Raw genomic sequence first — 23,772 nt, forward strand, 5'->3', positions numbered from 1 at the left:
AAAGACTTTTTAAATCATGTTCTGTGATCTCTTCAAAATATTTTTTGTGCTGACTTTATAGATTCTACTGCTAGCTGTGCAGAATTTCTTCCCGTTCCTTATACCCTGTCCAATTTAAAAGGCAACACATAGCACCTCTAGGGCATGATGCTGCTGGATTGCCCTTCGGCAGGTTGAAATGGGCATGTACAGCATCAGGATTTCGAAAGCAGCCTTTGCATGTTGCGTGCATTTCATCTTCACCCAGTAAGAGCTCCCTCTGAAACTGGAAAGGTGAAACAATGTCTTTTTTTTGCTTATTTCGCAAAAAGGTAAGGATTGGTGTTTGCTATGTATATTTTACAGCTCTACTAAACTGCATGACCTTGAGCAACATGCCCAGCCTACATGAAAGAGTAGGGCTGTTGGCAAGTGGTATTAGTGAAAGTTGGGAAATTGTGGAATAATCCTCTCATAAAGAGTGTTGCCTTACTACAGAATCAGAGTGGGTGAGTTTGGAAGATTGCTGGAGGTCATGAAGTCCAAATCCATCCAAGCAGGCCAGCTACAGCAGGTTCCCCGTACTGTGTCCAGTCAGCTGTTAGTATCTCCACCATCTCTCTGGGTAAATTGGTCCTGTGGTCAGTCACCCTCAGTGTTTTATTGTTTGTTTGTTTGTTTTTAAATATATATTTTTTTCTTAGGTTTAGGTGAAATACCCATTGTTTCAGTTCGTACCTGTTACCTTTTGGCCTAAAGCACAGTCACTTATGCAGTCACTCCGTGTCCCAGAGCAAAGTGTCACGCAAGCAGTGATGAGAAAAGTGTGAGTACTCCCCTGTTCCTGTCATGGAGATGGCCAAGCTCCCATCCCAAAAAGGATCACTTGAATGGGCCTCATCTAGCACAAATCCCACACCTGTAGGTGCTATCCTGAGCAGTGAGGAGCAGCAAACAAAGGAGCAGACACCCTTCTCAGCTCCTCAGCCCAACTGCCCTTTTTATCCTGACTGGTCCTCAGGCTGGGGTTGCTGACTGACATTTTTCTGGAGAGCCTTCTACCTTCAGCTTATGTCAGGATAGAAAAAAAAGTGCAAAGCGTGAAGAAGGCTCGTACATGTATATTTATGAGCTTTCTCAAAGCATCTCTCCAGCATTGGAACTAAACAGGTTGAACAATAAAAAAACAGAAAACCTGCTCTGCCCAAAACACTTTGTGTTCCCTGTTTGCCAAGGCCTCTGCCTGCTTCCCCACCATGCCACCTTGAGCATCTTCCTTATTCCTGTCTGCAGGTAGATGGGCTGGAATGGTTTCTCCTGGAGTTTTGTGGTGCTGTTTTTATTGTATTGCTGGAAGGGGAGTTCTGTTTTGGTTTTCTGGATCACTCAGGCCAGAGTCTCTTCATGGGACCCCAGTTCATCTTTGCCTCGCATTGAGCTGGTCTCACATGGAGATAACAGGTTTGGTGGGCAGATCCTGCTGCACTGGGGAACAGCGTGGGAAGGGGCCATAAGCTGGTACTTCTAGCCTTGTTCTAAAGGAGCACGGTGTGACAGATCCCTTGTGCTGTACAGACACGTCCATTGACCACTAAATTTAGGCATAATCAGTCTTTGTCTCTGCTGGGTCTGCTGTTATGTAGAAAGCTGAGCTTGGATCCGAGTCTTTCCATGACTGAAAATTTTGCTTTCAATTAAGATCCAACACTGTAATTTAGTCATCTTGGACTGGCTCCTGTTGGCCTAATACGCTCCAGCAGGTGTGGAAGCCTCCAGGTTTTTCGCCCCTGTGGTTTTGAAAATACATGCTTGTTGCACAGAAATAGTAACCAAAACGTTTAGGTCTGTTTTATTTATATCTTCAGTTATTTTGGGTAAGAGAGCATGTGAACTTTCTCGCTTCAATTTGAACAACCTTTTTTTAAGCTATGGCTGAATTTATTTATGTATTTTAAGAAAAGATTAACCAGGCCACTTTCTTTGGCACTTATGTCCAGCTGCTGTTTGCTGTTTTGCAGCAAATTGTTTAGTGACGTGGATCAAAAGCACCTCAGTCCGCATCCTTAGGCTTCTGTCCCTGTGCCCAGGATGGATACAACACCACATCACTGGTGTGGGAGAGTTTGACTAAAGCCACAGCCAGTCTCCCAAGGTATAAAACATATCTCAACTGCATTTAGGGTAAGATCAAGCATTTTTCTACCACTTTTTGTCATTCAGGAGGTTTTACAGACAAAGCCAAAAGGGAATAACATAAGCTATATGGGTGAAATTGTGTCTTGAAGTCTGGAAAATCTTAATCTTTCCAATCCCACAGAAAAACTCTCATTCTCGTGAGCCAGTCCAGCTTCACGGTACAGACCACCCTAGCTACAGTATCACCGTAAGAGGATCACACATCAGTAAAACCAGCCTTTATACCTGCTGCAAAATTTGAACTCGCCTACAACCATATATCCACATTGCCCCATGTCTCTGTAAGCACTAAATATCTTGGACAATTAAGTTTTAAATTAGCTCCTACAGCTGTTTGCTACGGCAGCTTCTTACCTGCCTCACACCTGCAGGTGCTTGCTGCCACCATGGGGAGCGAGTGGTAAGGAAAATCCTGATATTCAGGATTACTGCTTTATTGAAAACAGGCAATTTATTTGGATCAAATGTTGTTTTGTTTTACCCTGTATGAAATCAGTGGAACAAACACCAGTTTGTAGAGCTCTGATGGGAAAAAATATATAGTAAATAACACTAGGAGTAATATTATTCTAAAGCTTTGTTGTTTGGCTTTACAGAGATGTGCAGAAATACTGTACTTCATCAGCCTGCCATAGTCGGGTAGTCCACTGGTAAATTCCGGATCCTATGCAGCTGCTGCCTGAAACATCGTATTTCCAGGTTTGATGGAGTCCATTTTACCAGCACACAGTTCCTGCATAGATTTTTTTTTATTGACCCCTGCTTAGGTACTTTCAATATGGATAAATATTCTTTTAAATATGTTCTTCCCACCACCCTTTTTTTTTTTTTTAAATTAATGTTTTTAGAAAGCGTTCCTCACTGAGTGGCAGAAAGAGCTCGTCATTGTCCCATGCAGGAAGGCGGAAAGCCTGGTGAGGTATTGGCAGATCATTTCCCAGTGAGTTCTCGCCCACCTTCCCCTAGAGGGCCCTGTTTCTTAAAAAGTCAGGAAACTGCATCTGCTTCGGAAAAAGCATGGGTGCTCGGATCACTTCCTGGGCTTGGGCAAGAGCCTGGGAGGCTCCTGCTGCTGCTGCTTTATTCTGTCTGCTCAACTGGTCACTGGGTTTGGTTATGTTCGTTCACTGTGCTCAGTGACAAGCCTATTGGGAAGGATGTAACTGGGGATTTGTCTTTTTATTTAGTGACTTTTAAGTTAAACTGATCTGTTACGCACACACACTTTTTGCTGTTGTTGTGTTTTGTTTTGTTTAGCTAGGCAGTAGTAATAGTCTAGAGCAAAAGATAGCAGCTGGTTGAATTAAAATAGATAAATGTGTAGTTAAGATTGATGAGGGCAGTATATCTGTTATTTAGGTTGTCCGTAAAAATACATGCCCAGACACCATCAGCATTGAGAATCCAAGAAATTCTGCTTCAAATCAATTAAAGAGGTTTCAAATCTTAAATAAATAAATAAATAATGTTATTAAACTGGTATTGAAGGTTAAAACCGCAAAGCAAGCTACACGTTACACGTGTAAAAGCCTTTCAGTGTAAGTGATCTTACTTCACATTTCTTCTGTGATGCTTCATGTCTAAAATCTAGGCTGAAACCAAGCTTAATGTTTGAAAGCCAGTATTATTTAGAAAGGAAGGCTTTTCTTTTTTTTCCTGTCTCCTTTCATTTTCCATTTCAAGGACAGAGAGATAAACAAAAATACCATCATCACATTCTTTAAAAATATATCTGCTTTTGAATATTGCACTACTGCAAGCGGGAGGGAACAAACAAACAAACAAAAAAAAAAACAACACTTTGTAGACTGTGCCGAAGCTTGTTTTTAAGTAGAAACTTAGAATGCAGACAGCAGTTATAAAATCAGGAAGTTTTTGAAGACTGGATCATGTGATCCAGATGAAGATGCAGATTATTGGTCTCCAAGCCACAACCCTTCAGTTTATTTAATATAAATGTGTAGGCCAGTGTACCAAAGCCCGTGATCTGTGATCTGTCTAAACTTGCCACAGTCTCATTCGTTTTTGCCAGGCAGAGCAGGCAGGATCATGCAGATGATGGCTGTGTCAGTCTAAAGTACAGCTTCTGTTTTGTATTTCTAGAAATCAGTTCCTAGGTGGTCACAGTCTAATACCAGGGTTTTTTTCTTCATTTATCAGTCCTTTGCCCTCCTGTCTTTGTTGTACTGGTTAATGTAAAAGTGCAGGTTTTGAACTGTTTGCATGGGCTTTTTTTTCTTTAAATATTTGCAGTATATTCGAGATATTTCACAACAGGCAGGAAGGACAGAAAGGTGACTCAAATGTGGAAATGAGCTTTGAGTCTCTGACACGTGTCTGCAGTACTTTTCCTTTCTTTATTTTTTAAATTATATTCTGTCACTCCCACATTCTTTTGTGACTTTCTCTCTCTTCTCCTACCTTCTTCTTAAAAACCGGAGAAAAAACAAGCAAACATAAAACCTGAGTACACCTTACAAACTAAGGCTGCTGTTATGCCCAAAATTATAGATCCTTAAAGCTGTACTAAGCTTCCAATTTTTGATTATTAAAGACATATCACAGTACTAGCCTGTTATATGTATATATTTTCTGTGGAGTTAGTCCTATTGAGTGGCATGTTGCTGGTTATTTTTAAATATAAACCCTTTGGGGGTTTGATTATGCCCGACGTCGTAGGACTGGAAGTGCATGGGCAGTACCCCGCAAGTTCCTGTATCTCAGGTATTTTTACAATTTGATTATTTTTGAATTCATTCAGAATGACTTGTGTAGTCCTGAGCACCCTCTACTGACTGCGGATTAGCGCGTGTCCCCCTGTCCCCTCTCCTCGAGCAGCCCTGGTGTGTGAGTGCCGGGCATCTTGTGTTACTCTGGGTGCTCGGGTTACCGGCTGCCTGCCGTGCTCCGTGACATTTCTCCTCCAGCCTTTTTTACCTCGAGGAGATGGCACGCAAGCTTTTTAAAAGAAACTCTTGTACTACTGAATGACTCCATTTACAGGGGAAGGCAACTCCAGGCTCTGAGAAGGCTGTGTTCGCCACCAGTTTAGGATTTGATGCTGATATTTTGTTATTTGGGCAGTGGAGGAAGGCCAGCGGCATCCTGGTTTGTGTCAGGAATAGTGATAGGATCAGCAGCTAGTGATAGGACTGGAGGGAATGGCCTCAAGTTGTGCCAGGGGAGGTTCAGGTTGGAAATGAGGAGAAATTTCTGTCAGAAAGTGTGGTTCGGTGTAGGGACGGGTTGCCCAGGGAGGTGGTGGCGTCACTGTCCCTGGGGGTGTTCAAGGAGAGGTTGGTGCTTGGGGACATGGCTTAGTGGGTGACATTGGTGGTAGGGGATGGTTGGACCAGGTGATCTTGGAGGGCTTTTCCAGCCCTAATGATTCCGTGATTCCAGCTTAACTTTCAGCAAATATCAAGACCAGCACCAGGCGTATTTAATTTAAACCCTGACCATAGGATTTGCAGCCACGTGCGGACAAACTGAGGCGATGTGCGTGCCTGCCCTTCTTCATCCTAAGGCGGGATTTCAGGACCGAGCTTTTTACAGCCTCACGGATGGCAGCGAGAGCTGTGAGGCTGAGGGGAGCGGGGGCAGAGCGGCCCCACACCCCAACGGCCCCATAGCGGCCCCATAGCGGCGGCCTGGGCTGCCCTCACGCGGCCCCGCCCCCGCCGGCTCCGTGCGGGACGTGACCAGGCCCTGCCGCAGCCAGGCCTGACGGCGGGGCTGGGCGGCTCGGCTGACGGGCGGGCGGCTCGTCCAATGGGAGCGCGCGGCGGGCGGCGCGGCCCAATGGGACGCGGGCAGGGGCGGGCCGAGCGTGAGGCCGGCGAGGCGGGCCGGGCAGTGCCTCAGAAGGCGGGTGGCAGGCGGAGGGTGCGGATCGCAGCGGCTGCAGCCATGTCTCTCTCCAACAAACTCACCCTGGATAAGGTGGACGTGAAGGGCAAGCGGGTTGTTATGAGGTGAGGAGCTGGGCGGGGGGGAGCGGCTCTCCCCAGGCCCTGCCCGCGGCTCTCAGCGCCGTCAGGGCCCCGTGAGGGGGTTGGGGGGGGGGGGGGGAGGTGCAGCCCGCTGCTGTGGGCTCCTTGTGGGAGAGGGCTCCAGAAAAGGCCCTTCCAGAAGAATCTCTCCCCCAGCTCCCCTTCCCTTAGCGCAGAGCTGAAATGAGTGAGGGTAAGGTGAGAGCACAGCCGGGAATGGCTCTGCTCGTCGGGCCGGGCGCCGGGCTGCAGGCATCGCCTGCTTCCTGAGGCAGGAATTGGCCGCAAAACTGCAGGGGCTGCGCAAAGCCTGGGCGGGAGCGGCGGCCAGGTGCTGGCAGGTAAGGTATGAAGTTCCTCTAACCCTGGGTTTCTTTCTCCAAGGTCACCTTACTGCCACCCGTTTGTATCAGCCGCCCTGTGTGGTGCGGAGGCTGCAGCTTGCCTCCCCCGTCTCACTATTTGGTCTCTCTTGTCTTATTTTGATGTAGGTCCCTCAAAGTTAGATGGCTAAAAATCAGCTCCCATAACGAGAAGCTAGCTTGGGATTTGCACGTGTTTCATAAATCTGGTACAAAAAAAAAAAAGACCTTTATCTCTATAACAACATACATTTTTTTTTTTTTTTTTAATCAGGGGATGGGTTAGCCAGCTTGTGGGCACAGATAATGGGCATAACCCGCCTGCAGGCCCGTGCTTGGCTGCAAAGGTGGAGTGAGGCAGCAGTTGGTGCTAATTCGTGAGTTTCCTGCCTGCACCTCATCTCCCCCAAAAGTTGCCACGTGCTCTTAGTGCTACTAAAATCGATACCTGTCTTCTTTCTCTTCATGTTCATTGTAATTCTGGTATGTTCATAACGTTACCTTCCAGGCCTAGTGCCTAAGGCAGAACAAGGTAGATGTTAGGACTGGGGAAGAGAAAAGGTTCAGGGAGAGCTCAGATTTCACTGGCCATAGCTGTGGTGGGGAGAAAGGGTGAACCTGGTCTTCTGTAGCTCCAATGGCTCTGTAAAGCAAACTGTTCTCTTATTCCCCCTGTTTCAGAAAAGCAGCATGATGATGATGTTTTCCTGTCCCCTTTATGGAATTAGTCCACTGTACCATGGGCTGCCAGTTCAATTTTTTCTGCTCAGTTACTCCTGCTTTGCTGGCAGCTTTTGTCAGCCTTCCCATGTGGTTCTAGTGCTGAGCAGGCTACAAGGAAACTCAAGCAACTTCCAGAATTTCAGTGTTGTGTGTATAGACGTGGAGTGATGAAGGATAAAGGTGAACAGAGCACTTCACATTCCTCATTCTGATGCGCTGTTACAGCCAGTTAGACGCTCCCTTCCTCCCCGGAAGAAAAAGATCTTGCTCATCTGTGGTCATGCCGTGGCCACGCTTTCTCTGAGCGAGACAGGGAGGAGGAAAGCGGCTGGGTGAGTAATCTCTGCTCGTGGCTGTTACGAAACAGCCTCCTGCTGCAGCTGGTCACCACGTGGGCACAAGGTGCGCTAGAGAAACTGATAAAATTCCTTCCTGCCATCCCTTCCTCTGGTGTGTGAGGGAAGCGACCCTTGGATCTAGTCAGGTCTTCCCACGGGCATGTGGTAGCTGCAGTACTCGGCTCTGGAGGGATCAGAGCTGCTGAGAGCAGAAACTCAGAGCTGTAAGCAGTAATTGGGCAGCTTCTGTGAGCTTGCTTGCCTGCCATAGTAGTCCAGCTGGGTATTTCAGAAGCCTCTTCGGAGAGCACAATGTCACCTTTCGTTATTTGCTTCCTTTCCCTTGGAACCTGCTAGGCAGTGATCTGGGAGCATGGCTTTAAAAATGGAAAAAGCAAGCAGGAGCTTGTTCAATCCCAGCTTTGTTTTCTGTTTCAGCATCATCACTCCTACGGCCATGAGAGTTGGGTTGGATTGACAGTGTAGCTTCATAAAGTCACACAGGGATGCTTTTTCTCCAGTTGTATTCATTACAAGCACAAATGGCTGAGAAGATACCGATTTGAAATGCACAAGGCAGCTAAAAATCTTAGCCTAACCTTAACCACAACATTGCTCTTCTAGGCAGCTCCCTTCCTGCAGGTTACCTTGCTCTTTGTAAAAACAAGTTTTAAATACTTAAACTTTTTCTGCTTTCTTTTTTTTTTAGGGTTGACTTCAATGTTCCAATGAAGGATCACAAAATAACCAACAACCAAAGGTGAGCCTTTGATTTCTGTTTTTTGATTTGAGGCCTGGTTCTGTTCGCAGTACCCGCAGTGCTGCTGTGGTTAAGCTGTCCCTGCCTAATCGCTGAGTATTAGGTGTCTCAGGGAAGGTCTGACAGCTGTTGGTTAAAACTCCTGCAGCTATTTGCAAATTGTAGTTACTATGAGAGTTACTACTAGCTTACTCTCACTGTAGCTGCTGTGGAAAGCACATAGAAAACATCACTGTACAGATCCTGAAACTTCATTCCTTACACATGGTTGCAGCATTATGGCTGTGTCACAACCACGCGTCTGTTCACCTGTGTTTGCTGGTTTTGATGATAGCACCAGAAGATGTCCTGGCTCCTTACCCTGGGGCTGTGTTCACTTGTTGTCTAACATTAGCACACTTGGGCAGCATGCAGAGACACAGGGTTTAGGAGCAGTGATACCAGATGTCTCATTTAGCTCCTCCAGTGTTTGTGGGCGGGTGCCAGTTTTGTTCACCACTGGGCAGCGTCCGCATCATTCCTTTTTTTGGCTCAGGATCACTAAATAAGGAAGCCTGGTTATGTTCAGATGTTTCCTGGCATTTCATAGCTACAAACAATCAGCAGAATTTGGATGACGAGATAAATTTTACTTCTCTCTCCTACACCTTGCAGAAGATAACAGTAGAACGTGTGAAAACATGCTGGGACAGAGAACTTGGCTGATGCATGATGTGTGGTGGCTGTGCTTCGGGCATTGTCACAGTCCTTGGGAAAGGAATAGGCTGCGCTAGCTCTGCAGGGAAAGATTCTCTCTGTGGGGTATGAGACTCTGAGATGTTTATCCTAGAGTAAGTTTTGAAGCCCAGCCTCCCTTTTAGGAGGTCCTGGTGGCAGAGCCCTGCTGTCTATGAAGGGGAGGCTGAGCTGTGTGGAACCATTAACAGCGGTTAAACAATCATTCTGCCCAGCTCTGTGCTTTCTCTTGCCCTTTTTGAGGGACAACTTCCAGGGCTCTCGTGTAAGTGCTCAATCAGCCTTCTTCCACAGCAAACACTCCTTGAATCCTTTTTCACTTGCTTTTCCCTGCCCCTACAGGATCAAGGCGGCCGTTCCTACCATCAAGCACTGCCTGGACCATGGAGCCAAGTCCGTGGTCTTGATGAGTCACCTGGGTCGCCCCGACGGTGTCCCCATGCCCGACAAGTTCTCCTTGGCCCCGGTCGCTGTGGAGCTTAAAGCGCTCATGGGCAGGTGAAGTAGAAGAGCAGCTCAGCGCGCGTCAGGCCCACCCTGTGCGTGGACCTGGGTGCTCTCCTTTCAGAAAGGAAGAATTGCTTGTAGGGTGACGGGGTGTGTGTCTTCTGTTTGCAGAGAGGTGACTTTCCTGAAGGACTGTGTTGGTCCTGATGTGGAGAAGGCCTGCGCTAATCCTGCAACTGGCTCCATCATCCTGCTGGAGAACCTCCGCTTCCACGTAGAAGAAGAAGGGAAGGGGAAGGATGCTTCAGGGAACAAGGTGAAGCATCAAGTCTAGTTTTGTGTGTGCCTAATGCTTTAAACTGATGTTTACGTGTTCTGCAGTGCTGAGATTGTCAAACCCGTTAGAAGCCTGCCTGCTCTCAGAGCAGCCGTGGAGAGCCAGGCTGCCTTGCACCTCTGACATTTTCTTGAAGGTCATGAAGAAGGCTTGCTCCAGACAGCTGCTTTTCTTAGCCATGGTGACCCGGTGACTTTCCGCAGGCCTTGGCTCCTCGCAGATTTGGTGCGTGGAGGGGAATGCTGGCATCGTGCGCTGCCCTTTAGGGGCTGACACAGGACTCCTGGCACTTAGGAAAATGGCCCAGAGAACCAGTGAGCCTTTGCAGCTCCAGGTGACAATGAGAAATTGAGCTGGTCTGGAATTACCACAGCCTCGTGCCACTGAAAGCCAATGTGGTGGCTGGGGGAAGAGTGGGATGAAAATTAAATTGGCTTTGGGAAACTGATTTTATGCACTTGTATGTGTACAGAAGCATGCAAAGCAGTTGGGCATGACAGGAGAGCTGCAGCTGGCAGACCAGCTTCTCATCTTACCAGGTGACAGTCAGTGCTGTGGGAATGGAGATGCAGTGCAAGACCATGGGTTGTTAGCTAGTACTTGAGAGGTGTCTTTCCGAGGCAGATCCGGTGGTAGGGGATTCCTTCATTAAAAGCCTCTGCGTTCAGCTTCCAGATGTTCCGGGATTTGATCGGAGCACTTCATCTCTTCCGTGTAAAGCCAAGACATTTAGCAAGTGAAGGAGGAGTTGACAGCATTATTTTAGAGTCTGTGTAGTCCCTTTGGCTAGGCTGTGTGAATAAAAGGGCCCCTAAAGCTGTGCTGAACCCGTCTGGCCTGTCTTAGAGTGCCTTGCTGCCATCATTCCTGAATTAGAATTAGAGCTGTGTGCTAGCAGAGGCAGCAGGAGAGCCCTTGCTCGGGGGTGAGCTGATAAAGCAGTAAGGCAGGCAGGCAGGGATCGCCCAACTGCCAGTCCAGGAGGTTCTTTAACAGCATGTGGCAGTGAACTTGCTCTGAGCAGTTGCTGTTAGAGAGCTCTGCTGTTTTTCTCAAGGTGGGAAGGAAAATGGAACAACTTGAGCCATCCCATGAGGACTTGGAGGGTGGAGAAGGTCTCAGCAGAAACGCCTCTGGTTTTGCCCACTCAACCTGTCCCCAGCTTTCCTTTGCTGGCTGTTACGGCTGTGGCCTGTCGTAGTGTGTGTGCTATTTATAAGTTAATCCTCAGAGCAGACACTAAATGAATCCCTCAGGAGCTTAGCTACCATGCTGTCGCTGGTCAGTAGGTGAGCATGAGCAAGTTTGCTTTCATCTCATTAGCACCTTGTCTCTGCACACCCTTCCTGTGTTACCTGGGATCGCCCCACAAACAGAGATCTGTGAGCAGACCAAGAGGTTGGTTGTAGTGCAGCTCGTTCCTACCTTGTTGGTGTACCAAGATCCTGCAATGGGAACAGTCCTCAGGGATGTAGGAGCAGGCTCGGAGGGATTAAAGTGGAGTTTAAACCATTTAAACGTTTTTGTGGCTTCTGCTGGACTGGAAAAGAGCATATGAAATGCAGTGAACCCCAGGATAAATAGATGAATTTCTCCAGCTGATTTTTTCTTTGCTTTGGGGTTACGAATCAATTGCTTGTTAATTGCTGAATTTGACTTCAGCAGCTTCAGTATGTACTGAACAGCTTCAGTATCTACTCCGTGACTTGAATAGCACAAGCTTGTAATTCTTTCCCTTTAGATCAAGGCTGATTCTGCAAAAGTGGATGCTTTCAGAGCCTCTCTTTCTAAACTGGGAGATGTTTATGTTAACGATGCTTTTGGAACTGCCCACCGCGCTCACAGGTATGTATCCCTTTTCTGTCCACAGGCAGAACTGCAGAATGATGCTAAGGTTTGCTCCCAGTTAAAACTACACACAGTTAAAAGCCCTTACTTAAAATTAACTTATTTTGGAGCTTATCCCATTATTCTGCTGTGTTTATTCCTGAGTGACATATTTAGAGAAGGCAGTTCTCTATAGCATATGCTATCTAAAGTTTACCTCTGAGAACAGGCAACAGTTGAAACTCTTAAGACTTGAATTAACATTTTAGGCTTTGAAGATACAAAATTACTTGCTTAGGACTCTTATTAATTGTCCTACAAATTCAGCAGACCTGTTTTCCTGAAGATGAATAGTTCCAGATGGGTTATTCTCATGGAGCATGGTTAGATGTGTGTGTTTGAGACTCTGCAGTGCTCATCTTGGAGCTCGATTTCCTAATCAGCGTTACTGGAGGAAGATGTCTGTTCCTCCTACGCTTTTGTCCCTCATCACTTTGGATTACTAATTGATGCTGTAAACATATCACATAGCAAAAAGGCTGTGCAAAAGCAATGCTGGAAAGTCAACTTTACAGCTGGCTTATCGAACTAGGAAAAGAAAATCCCCATGTTTGTTTCCATGCCGGTAGGAGCTGCGCTCCTTGCTGTAGCTGACTAAAGAATTTTAGTGCTGTGAGACACACGGATGTTTGGACCTTCACTGATAGAACATTTTTCCTTTCCTTACTCTTACCTTCATTCTGCAGTTCCATGGTAGGTGTCAATCTTCCTCAGAAGGCTGCAGGCTTCCTGATGAAGAAAGAACTGGATTATTTTGCGAAGGCCCTCGAGAGCCCAGAGAGACCCTTCTTAGCAATTCTGGGAGGGTAAGACTCAAGAGCATACCACCTTCTTATTTCTCTTCACCACCTCTGTCATAACTGAAGGGTTGTTTTGGCTTGCTGCAAACAAGTGCTTTCCTTTGAGCTGTACCTGCAGTTCAGATTTGCAGATAATTCTTGAGATCTCTGTAAAATGTGGGTTAGATGGGAGCTACCTTACCCCGTCCAGGCCTGTGGTGATACTGTCGGGGTCTGCTCACACCTCGTGGCCTCTCGCATCCCCCTGACACAGCCCAGGGCAGCTCGCTGGGCAGCTGACCCAGAACTGACACACATGCTGGCCCTGAAATGTTGTCAGTGACCTTTCCTCTGTGGTTCAGAGTACAAGCATCCTGCAAGCTCAGCGCTGTGTAAGTTGACACGGTCGGGCATTATGCAACCGTGGCCTACTGTAGTTGCCCAGGTCTCTGTTCTCTAGCAGCAACTAGCGTGCAAAGAGAATCGAAGGTGCAAAACCAAATGACTGCTTGTGTGTAGAAATAAATTCTCATTGCTGCCGGTTTTTGAAACATGCACACTTCTATGGAAGTGTTTCAGTTCATCAGGTGAATTAAAATACTTTGTAAAATACAGTGACACAGAGCTTGGACATGGTAACGTCCCCGTGATGATAAAATTATGTGGCTTATTCCTGTTCTTTGCACCCAAAAACACGCTCTGCAAGAAGTAGTACTCAGTTCTCATTTTATACTTTTTCTGTGATCTTGATTATAATGAGCAGTGCTTTCTTTTTATTAGCACCCTTCCAAGATTCAGAGCTGCAGGTGACCCACACTTGCAGGCTGGCTATTGCTTATCCATAACAAAACTGGACCAGGAATCTGTACTGAGAACTGTACTAAGGAGGTGGAAATAGAATGTGTTGGCAAAGAAAGACCATGTGCAGGAAAGTAACTTGAGTGCCAGGAGCAGGATGTGCACAGAAGAAAGAAACAAAAATTTCTTGCTGGTGGCTGGTTTGCACCAGAGCTCTCTGCAGTCACTGAGGCTGGAATTGTAGAGACACTGCCTATTTATTCGGATGAGGTCTGAAAGTATTTCATTAATGAAATCTGTATCATTATCACTGTTTTAGAGATAAGGTAACTGAAGGAAGAAAAGGAAAGGGTCTTGTCTAATGTCTTGAAGCAGGGCATAGCCATACAGATAGCAATGCAAGTCTCTGGAGTGTCAGCCTAGGTAATTTTCTAGGGTCTTCATGAAGCTTTCTTTAGGTAACAACGACACGGGGTGTAGAGGGGAGGGTGAAAGATTTGTCTATTTACTGTTGCTTCCTGCCATTCCCATATGAAGTAATTTTGGCATTGTTACCCCAGATGGTGGGATGTTGGGGCTATGAGCGTGATGGGGTGCTGGGCCTGGGCTGGTTACAGGAGCTGGGCGTACGGCAGCTGGTGCAGTGGATCTGGGGTCGGGCCATGGTTGTGAGTGGTGGAGGTCTGGGATCTGATCTCTGCTCTGCTTGGATGGACAGTCAGGGGAACCAGCCTTTAAAGTGCCAAATTAATTTTATATTTCAGTAGGTGAAAAACAGAGGGCTAAGAACGCTCTTGTAAGTTGCTGTTTAATACTGACCTGCTGATTTCCCAAATTCCCTTTCTGCCTGTTCCCCATAACTTTTCTGTTGGACCATTCTCTCAGAAAAACCTTGAGGTATCAGAATTGCCAGTACTGACTAGCAGTTGGATAGTTCTGCTTCAAATTCTTATCCAAGAAGTCGTTGGTGAGGCTTCCTGCTTAGTTCAAGATAGAATGAAGTCTGTCTGAGAATTCTGGGCAGTGACTGCACTGTTTGTTCTCTTTCCTTTTCTCGTTCACCAGAGCAAAAGTTCAGGATAAGATCCAGCTGATCAATAACATGTTGGATAAGGTCAATGAGATGATCATCGGTGGTGGAATGGCATTCACCTTCCTTAAAGTGCTCAACAACATGCAGGTAAGAAAAGAGCAAGTCTGCTCCTAGGAAAAAAATACGGTCAGTATATATGGTGGGATTGGAAACGAGGTGTGTCAGCTCCCCGCAAGAGCAGGGAGCACTCAGAAGTTGCTTGACAATCAGCTTGCAAAAATTGGATTGCAGAATGTGTCTTAGTGCTCCCAGAACTGCTGAATGGTGTGGCCTGACTGCTGCTGTGCTTTTCTGTCCCAACCAGCAGCTAAACAAATGCCTTTCATTTTTTCCAAATAACTTCTGCAGATTGGCAACTCTTTGTTTGATGAAGAGGGATCAAAAATTGTCAAGGACCTGATGGCCAAGGCAGAGAAGAACGGTGTGAAGATCACTCTGCCTGTTGACTTCATCACTGCGGACAAATTTGATGAGCATGCACAGACTGGCGAAGCCACGGTGGCTTCGGGCATTCCTGCTGGCTGGATGGTAGGTTTCGATGGACTAGGGAAAATAACAGGGAGCACTGGGGTGGGAAAGGCATGCCTTAAAGGAATAAAAAGAGTAATTGAGATCCATTGCTATTGTTTCTGAAGGCAGCCTAGCTGCGTGGAGTTCTTGGGCTTAATAAAAAGAAAGCCCTGTGGCTTGTCCTGATTTTTTAAGTGTAAAACAGCTTTTGTAGAGATTTGGATTAAAACAGCAAAAATCCTACTGCATTCAGATCTGAAGGTTTTAGAGGAGTCTCTTTTATTTGACTCGAATTTAATTAGTTGGCAAAAGCTTCTAACTAAGACTTTATGCTTCTGACATTGATTTTAAAAATGAGTTCTTCATACTAGGAATACAAATACCACTCCAGACTCCATGCTGCAGCAGCAGCTGCTGACAAGTCGCTTTGTTCCTTAGCATACAGAGAAACTCTTGCTTCATGTCTGGTCTGCTGTATCTAAGTCAGTGGCAAGTTTGATACCACGAAAACAGCACCACCAAGCCCTACAAGGCCTGCAAAGCTATAGGCTTTGGACTTGTCAGGTGTTTGACAATGTGGTGTGAATAGCAGGGTTGTTAGCTTGGACCTTTAAGGAAAGGGGGGGGAAGCTTTTGAGGATCCCACCAAAAAGGCATTGGTGATTTAAGCTGAGGCTTGGCAGGAGGTATATCTGAATTCTCTTGTTTGTCTTAGGGCTTGGACTGTGGCCCTGAAAGCGTGAAGAAGTTTGTTGAAGTTGTGGGAAGGGCCAAGCAAATAGTGTGGAACGGTCCCGTGGGTGTCTTCGAGTGGGACAAGTTTTCCAAAGGAACCAAAGCTCTGATGGACAAAGTGGTGGAAGTCACTGGCAAGGGCTGCATCACCATTATTGGTAAGGAGTTGCATGTGTTCTTGCTTTTCTAAATGCAACAAGGAGGTTTGTCTCCTAGCACCACATTAAAAATGTGGCCAAATTGTTTCTCTTCATAATGCTTTCAGTTTTCCTTCAGCGTGCAGATGTGACTTTAAAAATTGATGTATGTACTGAGGATCTGGGAACAGAACCAGCCTGCAGCAAGGCTTTGTGCCTTAAGCTGAACAAAATTCTAATTTCTTCTGTATCATTGCGTTTTCTTGTGCTACAGGTGGTGGGGATACAGCTACTTGCTGCGCCAAGTGGAATACTGAGGATAAAGTTAGCCACGTCAGCACTGGAGGTGGCGCCAGCCTGGAACTGCTGGAGGGTAACTGCTCTTTTCTCTTGTTTGAGCAAATCGGGCAGTTCTGGGTGCTCTGCCTTGCTTTGATAGTCAGAAAAGCACAACAACAGGGTGAATGTCTTCTCTGTTTCACCAAGTGGAGTTGCAGGTAGCTTTTGAACAATGAGAGCAATGAGATCCTCATAGCTCTTTTTGTCTTCCTCCTAGAGGAAGAGGAAAGAAAATGGAGTATTCCTGCAAATAGCATAGACTGCCACTCCCAGGCAGCAAAAATGCTGGAATAGAAAGTAAAACAGCCTCGAGAGCGGGCTCTTTATTTATAGATGATTCCCTGAGACGCGTTAACCAGGCTGTTCATAGTTTCCAGTTTCTGTTAGGGAAATCTCATCAGAATAGTCCGGAATTCTGGTTTACAAGCTTCCTTTTGGGAGCATTGTTTAAAATCCCCTGGTTTTGGGGAGCCCTCTAGTGATCACTTCCCAAATCTGCGCGAGAATACTCGGAATCCAAAATGGTGAGAATTTACAGGATTCTTCTAATGAGTCGCATTGTACTCTAAATGAGTTTTTATTTCCTCTGGTAATTAGCTGTTTCCCAATATGTGTAAATTATCTAATGCTGTCAACTTCTCTGTAGAAGAGAAACTGCAATAAACTGCATTACAGCTGTTGGTTTCCAGCAGTTACGTGTGAGACAGAGCTTTTGTTTCTGTTGCCTAGGGAGTGATGGGAAAGGGAAAGAATGCAGATGGCTAGAATGAAACTGTGCAACTGATTTATTCGCAAGGACAAAGTTGTCTAAGTTTTGGCCCAAAATGTGGGTTTGTGTGTGTGATCTTTTAAATGTAACGGAAGTCTAGCTAATTAGAAAAGCCTCTGAAGATTATTTAAAAAAGAGAAAATAGTTGGTTGGTTGTGAACAGTGTTAAAATTCAGTGCTGCCACACAGCTTGTGCATTCGAAGGTAGGTTGGGGGTGAGCAGAAAGCTCTCCCTTCACTATTAAAGTAGGACAATAAGCTAAGAAGATGCTTTCAAAAGCGTTGCACTTAAAAATAAAAGTAAAATAAAAAAATGCGGGGCCCCCGTACCCAAAGAGGAGCGTGTTCCTTACTCCCCTCCATTGGAATGAGGTGTGCAGATATCTGGACCTGGGTGTTTCAGTCCCAAGAAAAGACTCAAGTCTTATAGCAGGCTCCGTTCCTTTTTCTTAATTCATTCTTAAAATTTCCACCACACACTCCAAAATACTCTTTACATGTCATTAGGGATTGAAGAAAGTATGCAGCAACTCCCTAGGTCCGATCAAAAAATCTGTTTGCCATCAAGCTGCATGGAAAAATATCTTAGGTGTTTGGATCTGCCCCTAGCAGGAACTTGGATAGAAACTCAGCATTATTGTTAATTGAGCATTGACAACTGTGGGCCGTTAATCTGCTGCTGACACACGAGTGCAGCTGTGCTCTGGATACTCACCACAGCCCCAAAATGTATTTGCTGCATGGAGCAGTTTAAATGTAACCCATATGCCTTCATAGCCACAGATGTCAACGGGAATGCACGTAGAGCCATCTTTAACCTCTAGTTTGTTTTTTTTAATCTGTGTAAATGTTGCAGTTGTGAGCATAAAGCAAAGTACAGTTGGAGGGTCCTTAACTTTATTGGGATTTTTTTTCCCTAACAGGTAAAGTTCTTCCTGGCGTGGATGCCTTGAGCAACGTGTAGAGCACGGTGCATCACCCCAGCTCCTGGTCCCGTGCACAGCCCCTGAGATTCAACACTTCAGCGCTTCTGTATTTCATCTCTGCGATAGGCAGATCACAGAATGTAAACCGAAACTGGGCAGGGTTGGAGGAGAAGACAGGAGAGAGACGATGCGACTGCAGTTTACATGATGTGGATTTGTCCACTCTTATCCCACTTGAATTCATGTAGTGCGTTTAAACCGTTGTTGTGGATTTAGAGTGTATATATTTATATTTTGCCTTTTCAAAGAGATTAATCCCTAGTAGCCATGTCTGTTTCTCAGAAAGGAGTGCACTGTGTAGCTTCTTCAATGTTCCTAGCAGGCATTTTCATCACTTGCCACAGTTCAGAAACAAGAGGGGACTCCAGTTTTTTGGAGGCTGATTGTAATAGCTGCTGAATAAACATATTTAAAATGCCAACAACTTGTATGTGGTTCTTCTTTCACATTTTTTGGAACAGGTTATGTTACAATACCTTTGTCCTAAGCGTCAGGAGTCAGATCTTTTTTCTTTTTGTGCTAATTGCAGTATTTGTAAATATCCTTTTGTTTTTATCCATGGATTTGTAAGCATCCAGTCATCAAAGTGAACTTTGTTGGTAAGGAAGTTGTTGCAGATACACTGTTATGTCAAAACTTCCGTACCATCAAGTAAGGAAGATGAATTTTTGAATGTGCAATAATGGTTAAATTTGCACATTTTTAAAAGTGTGGTTCTCTCCAGAGAACTTGCTATGTAGTAGGCATCTAATGTATGTAATCTGAGAACTGGAACCTCTGAAGACACGGGTAAAAAAGAAGGTTCTTACCTCTCCTTTATATGCAAAGAGAACTGCAGCACTCCTTTGCTTGAGTATGTGACCCAAAAAAGCACTAGAACTAGCATAGCAAAGCACCTGCTTTGGACAAGCGGGCTTGTGTTTGGGGACTAAGCACACCACAGACCCACAAGGACTGTTAGTGGAGGAGCACCAGCATGGTGCAAATGGATGCAGGTGGAATTCCCATTTTGGCTGTCAGGGGTTGGCTCCTATCCTTGCTCCAGGACCCAAATGCAAGCACAGGGTGGCTCTAAACCAAACCCAGGGCTGTGCCGAACTTTAGATTGGTTTGAAGTCAGCCCAAAGTGTGGTTTGGATTGAGCCATAGCTCTGCTCACAGGAACTGCAAGAGAACTCAGTGGTCCAGCTGAACTGCCTGTGCATCTTCTAGCTGGATCACAACAGAAACTGCTGTAAAGCAGCACTGCCTGCTCTGTCAGGTGCCATCTGGGGTGTTCTGTGTGGTCTGAGTTGAACAAAGCAGCTGGGATGAACCACGGAGAGAGTCTTTGAGGTAAGCAGCAAGCCACAACAGAGCATGCTTTTCTCTTAATTGGTGTATACATGCACAGTATTGCCAAGACAAAATGGAGGTATGTGCTGGAAACAGACACGGCCGATCTGCCAAATTTTGCTAGGTCTCAGTGGGATGTGAATCAAAGCCCAATAAAGTTAAAGCATATATAAAGTTGCATATGAAACTTCATGCATTTTATACCTAAAAGTAACTCTTGCAAAGAAACTAGAAAGCATGCAAATGTCTGCAGCGCTGTGGTTTTCTCCTCCTCCCTTCCTTTGTAACTCTCCCAAGCATTGTCTGATTACGCATGAATGATGCAGATTTTTGCTAGGATTGCTTTCTAGCTGTTACTCATGTTTTCCAGGCAGGGGTGCAGACCTCCGACAGCTGCGGTAACGAGGCAAAGAAAAGAGTGAGCTTGTCAGCCACAAAAAGACTATGGATTTTGGAAATCCAATACTACAAAAACAAACATTCCACCATGTTTTATAACAGACCATTCTTGTCTGGCTCTGGCAAACAAGGCCTCATGACAGCACAGCCCATTTTAGTGTCACTCTTATACCCGTGTTGCTGGATTCCCATGGAGCAAAAACAAGACTTTCCCTCCATAGTTCCTTTCTTGGTGTTTACAGTGAAGGTCGGTGTGTGGCCACTACCTCACTTTTTTCCCCCTCCCCTCCTTCATCACAAGCAACAAAACAAAGCTGTCTGTAGTCGAATATAGCAAGGAGTCACAAGGCTCCACAAACACAGACATCTGCGCTTAAAAGCATCTTTTCACGTGACTTTGGATGCTTGCTTTTTCATGTTTAAAATGGTGGTGGTGGTGGTGTTTGTTTTCATGTGTTTATTTTAACTATTACAACTTTCAGGTCTGTGTGCTCACCCTGACAGACGCTTGGTTTTAAGGGTTTTAAAGTGAAGGGGATGAAGCCTAGACTGCGGGAGCTGTACACTTGATGACCAGCAGTTGATTAAAGACAACTTCATTATGTAAGCTTTACCTATTAAGTTTTTGTTTTAGTAACCACTACTGAAATTATAAAATATTTTGAGGCATCTAGAGGTGCTTCCATTGTTACATTTTACATCTGTTGGAGTCACACTGTTCTTTCTGGATTATTTTTGTGTATGTTTGGAGATAATTCTAGACACACATCCTTGACAGTTCTGCCTTTGGGTGCCTTTTGTTGTGAGTGGTTTGGGGGCAATGATGCTAGTTAGAAACGTGGAAGAGAGGTTAAAAGATGAAGCCGTTGCAAAAAGCTTGCCAGGTGCAGATTTAGCTTTTCAATGGGCTGATAACCAAGTGAGATAAAAAAATAAATAAATAAATTGTGAAGAACTTAGGTCCTCATAGCTGAGATCATAAAATATTGATGTGAAAGAGTAAGTTTGCAGTCAGGAAAGTAAAATAAGCTTCTCTTAGGCAGAAAATACATGGGCTTTCTTAGGGGTGTCTCCCTGTATAAATTACAGTCTACTGTAAACGGCAGGAGGTAGAGAAAGTGTTTCCGCATAGTAAAAAGCGTAATTGATGGCAGTTTTTCAAGTTACTCAGTACTGAAAATTGCAGTCACAGGTAGCACTGGTGACTCAGGGCCACAGGCAGAGCCATCAGCCCTGGTGTGCCAGAGGCAGGGCAAAATATCTTTAATAATTGCAGATTTGGCCAGCCAGGAGGCCAACTGCAGTGCAAATGTACCTTTGCACATCGGAAACAGCAGAACTGCGCGCTCCAGCGCTGCCTTTCCACAGAGGGGCCCCCGGGTGGGCAGCAGCCATTTTGTGAGGCAAGCCACCCCGTGGGGCGCATCCCGCTCCCCCGGCGGTAAAACCACCTCCGTCTTTTGATTTTATTTTTGGACACCGGGCTCTGCTGCGCACCTCACAGCCTGGAGGGTGTTTCTGAAAAGGACTTGAACGCTTTTAGCCCCTCAGTTGCCTGCTGCCGAGGAGCTGCGGGGGGACCCAGCAGAGCCTGACGGGGCAGCTCCGTCCCGCCCATGGCCGCCTCCCCTCAGCCGGGCGAGGCGGAGCCGGCCGTGAGGAGGAGGAGGAGGAGGAAGAGGAGGGCGGACTACGCCTCCCGGCAGTCTCCACAGCGCCCGGCCCAACGAGGGATGCCGGGTGCCGTAGTCGGGGCCGCCTGGTGAAAGTTAATAACCGAAGGCGCCTCCCCGAGCTCCGCGGCGCCTCTCGTTGCCATGCCGGCTTTGTCGCCTCGGCGGGGGCAGCGGCACGATGGATGAACGGGCGGCCGCCGGGGCAGGCGCCCGCCGGGTAAGAAGCGGGAGGGGAGGAGAAGGGGAGGCTCTGGCCGCCGCTCTGAGGCCGGCTCCGGGAGGGGAAGGCGGCTTCGTGGTGCCCCGGGTAGGGCCCTGCCCGCCGGGCTCGGAGGCAGGTGCGGCGGGGAGCGGGGGGACGCGGCCCCGGCCCTCCCCTCGGAGCCCCCCGGCCGCTCGCCCAGCCTGAGGGAAAAGCCGGCCTCGGACACAACCCCCGGCTCCCCGCTGCCCCCCCAGAGAGGGAAAAGTCCCTTCGTGGGAGGGGAGAGGGCTGCGAGGGTTTGCTGTGGGTATCCGCAAACCCTCAGAGGAGGGAGCGGAGCTGTCCCGACCCTCCCCGGCTCCGTTTCCCAGCCCGGGGGTGTTTGTGCTGCCCGCAGCCCTGCAGGACAGGTCCCTGCCCTGCCCGGTGCCTCCCGACCCTGCTGGCCCCCAGCACCCGCAGCAGCCCCGTCCCCAGATGGAGCGGAGGTGACTCCAAGTCCTCCAGCTCTGCGAGGGGAAAGCCTCAGCGTGTGGGTGATAAGCCCACAGTGCTGAACAGCTCTGCTTTTGGGGCCTTGCCCTGTAGGAATGGGGTCCCACCAGCCCCCTCAGGGCTGGGGTTAGCTGTCCCTGCTGCTGCTTGGCGGTCTGCCCTCAGGTGCAAAGACTGTGCCTTTTGTTGGCAGACCGATTCAGGTAGGCCTGTAAATAAATGTTCGCCATCGGACTTGCCATATGGTTGAGGCAGAACCACGGTTCCATCTGTCTCTCTCCCAGGATATCTTTTTGATAAAGGTAAGGGCCGGAAGGCTGAATCTTTAGTCAAACAAGAACTTGGTGTGTGACCTTAAACGTCTGCTGCTTTTGCTTGGTGCTGTAAATAGCCCGAAATAATTGAATCACCAGCATATGGTAGGACGCTCCAGTATTTCCATGGCACAGGCTCCTGGGGGGCTGCTCTCACTTTCCACAACGCTTGGGCACAGGTTCCTTGCCTGGGATCCTCCCCTGTGCAAAGCATACAGATCCCCATTCGATATTCAGGTTAAAAGTTTCTGCGTGTCACCTCTAATAAATGATCCTCAGTTCAGCCCTAATGCGATAGAAAATAACAAGTTCCATTTTAATTCTCTCCTCATCTTTATTCCACTTTTTAATAATAATTTTTCATTAAGCCGCTAATCCTGTCCTAGCACTTCTAATCAGGAAGGCTCAAGGTGCTTTACAAAAGAAGTAAGAATATAATTATTCCAATTATCCTCATTAAGGCCGATATTCTTAACTTTTCAGCAGCTTCCACAGATAATATAGGCCATAAATAATTAAGAGTACAATCTAATTAAAAGAAATCCCCAGTCGTAAACCAGAGGGCTGCACTGAAGTAGCCAGCCTTCAAAGGCATGGCCTTGTAACCTAATCTCCCTGATCAGAACAGCAGCTCATTAATCTGTGACTCCTCACTCTCCTGACCTCGCTGCCCCCGCAGCAGGTACATCCAGGTGCCTGTGCAGGACCCCACAGAGGGAGAGGGTTGTGACAGAAGGCATTCTTGAGAGCCTCCTCCTACAGGATCCCCTTATCTGGTCGTTTGAATAAAGGTCTGGTGTTCGGAGGGCTATCAAAACCTACAGTCGGAACTGAGCGAAGGTAGGCATGGAACTAGTTCATTTTTTTAGCGGAAGAGAACTAGTTACTGCAAACTAGAAATGTTGCTCAAACTGGATTCCAGAAGATACAAAGAAGGTTGTGTCCTGGGTCAAGCTCCTATGCGACCTAAATAGTGTTCTGACCCACAAAACTCCCCGCACGCCAACTTCCTCAAAGTCAGTGTGAACTGTCCTGGCTGGGAGCTTGGGCTCTAAACTGCTCCTACTGCAGTGGGTCTCTGTATTGTTACACCCGGGTGTCCCCGCTGGAAGCTGACTGTCTCAGGACTGCTGTTTATCTACAGAATTCGCCAGCAGGGCTGCATGGGTGAAATCCTTGCTCTCATTCCAAATACCTGCTGTCACACATTAGTTACTCTGTGGGAATGTTTGTGCTCTGATTTGCGGTTACGCAGCGTTCGGTGATGACCTAATTGCAACATTCTCGTTAGGCAGAGAAATTGGAGTTTGGCTTTATGGTTCGCCTCACTAAGGCAGCCAGTGCTCTAGAATACGTCTACATCAGTGCTGCCACTTCAGCCCCATGTTTTGTGGGGGATCACAAGGCTGAAATGTGTGCCTCTAACAGCATCTCACGCTGCCATTG

At 46.8% G+C, this 23,772-nt stretch overlaps 2 protein-coding genes across 2 annotated transcripts in view; both read left to right on the plus strand.

Annotated features, from left to right (window-relative positions):
- The first annotated feature begins 6,032 nt into the window (after nt 1–6,032).
- Nucleotides 6,033–18,320, plus strand: PGK1 (phosphoglycerate kinase 1). The gene is made up of 11 exons (XM_082770949.1): nt 6,033–6,149; nt 8,300–8,350; nt 9,428–9,583; nt 9,704–9,848; nt 11,611–11,714; nt 12,443–12,562; nt 14,399–14,513; nt 14,775–14,954; nt 15,652–15,829; nt 16,083–16,181; nt 17,840–18,320. Exons 1-11 carry the CDS (start codon nt 6,085–6,087, stop codon nt 17,878–17,880), a joined length of 1,254 nt encoding a protein of 417 aa, XP_082627075.1. The 5' UTR covers nt 6,033–6,084; the 3' UTR covers nt 17,881–18,320.
- Nucleotides 18,321–21,344: 3,024 nt separating this feature from the next.
- AMOT (angiomotin) overlaps nt 21,345–23,772 on the plus strand; it is a 57,262-nt gene continuing 54,834 nt past the window's right edge. Inside the window, exon 1 of the mRNA XM_082770598.1 lies at nt 21,345–21,529. The gene's annotated coding sequence lies outside the window, so the exon portion shown is untranslated. The remainder of the gene's footprint in view (nt 21,530–23,772) is intronic.

Source organism: Aythya marila, assembly GCF_965140915.1.
Source record: "Aythya marila genome assembly, chromosome: 13".
NCBI classification, from domain to species: Eukaryota; Metazoa; Chordata; class Aves; order Anseriformes; family Anatidae; genus Aythya; species Aythya marila.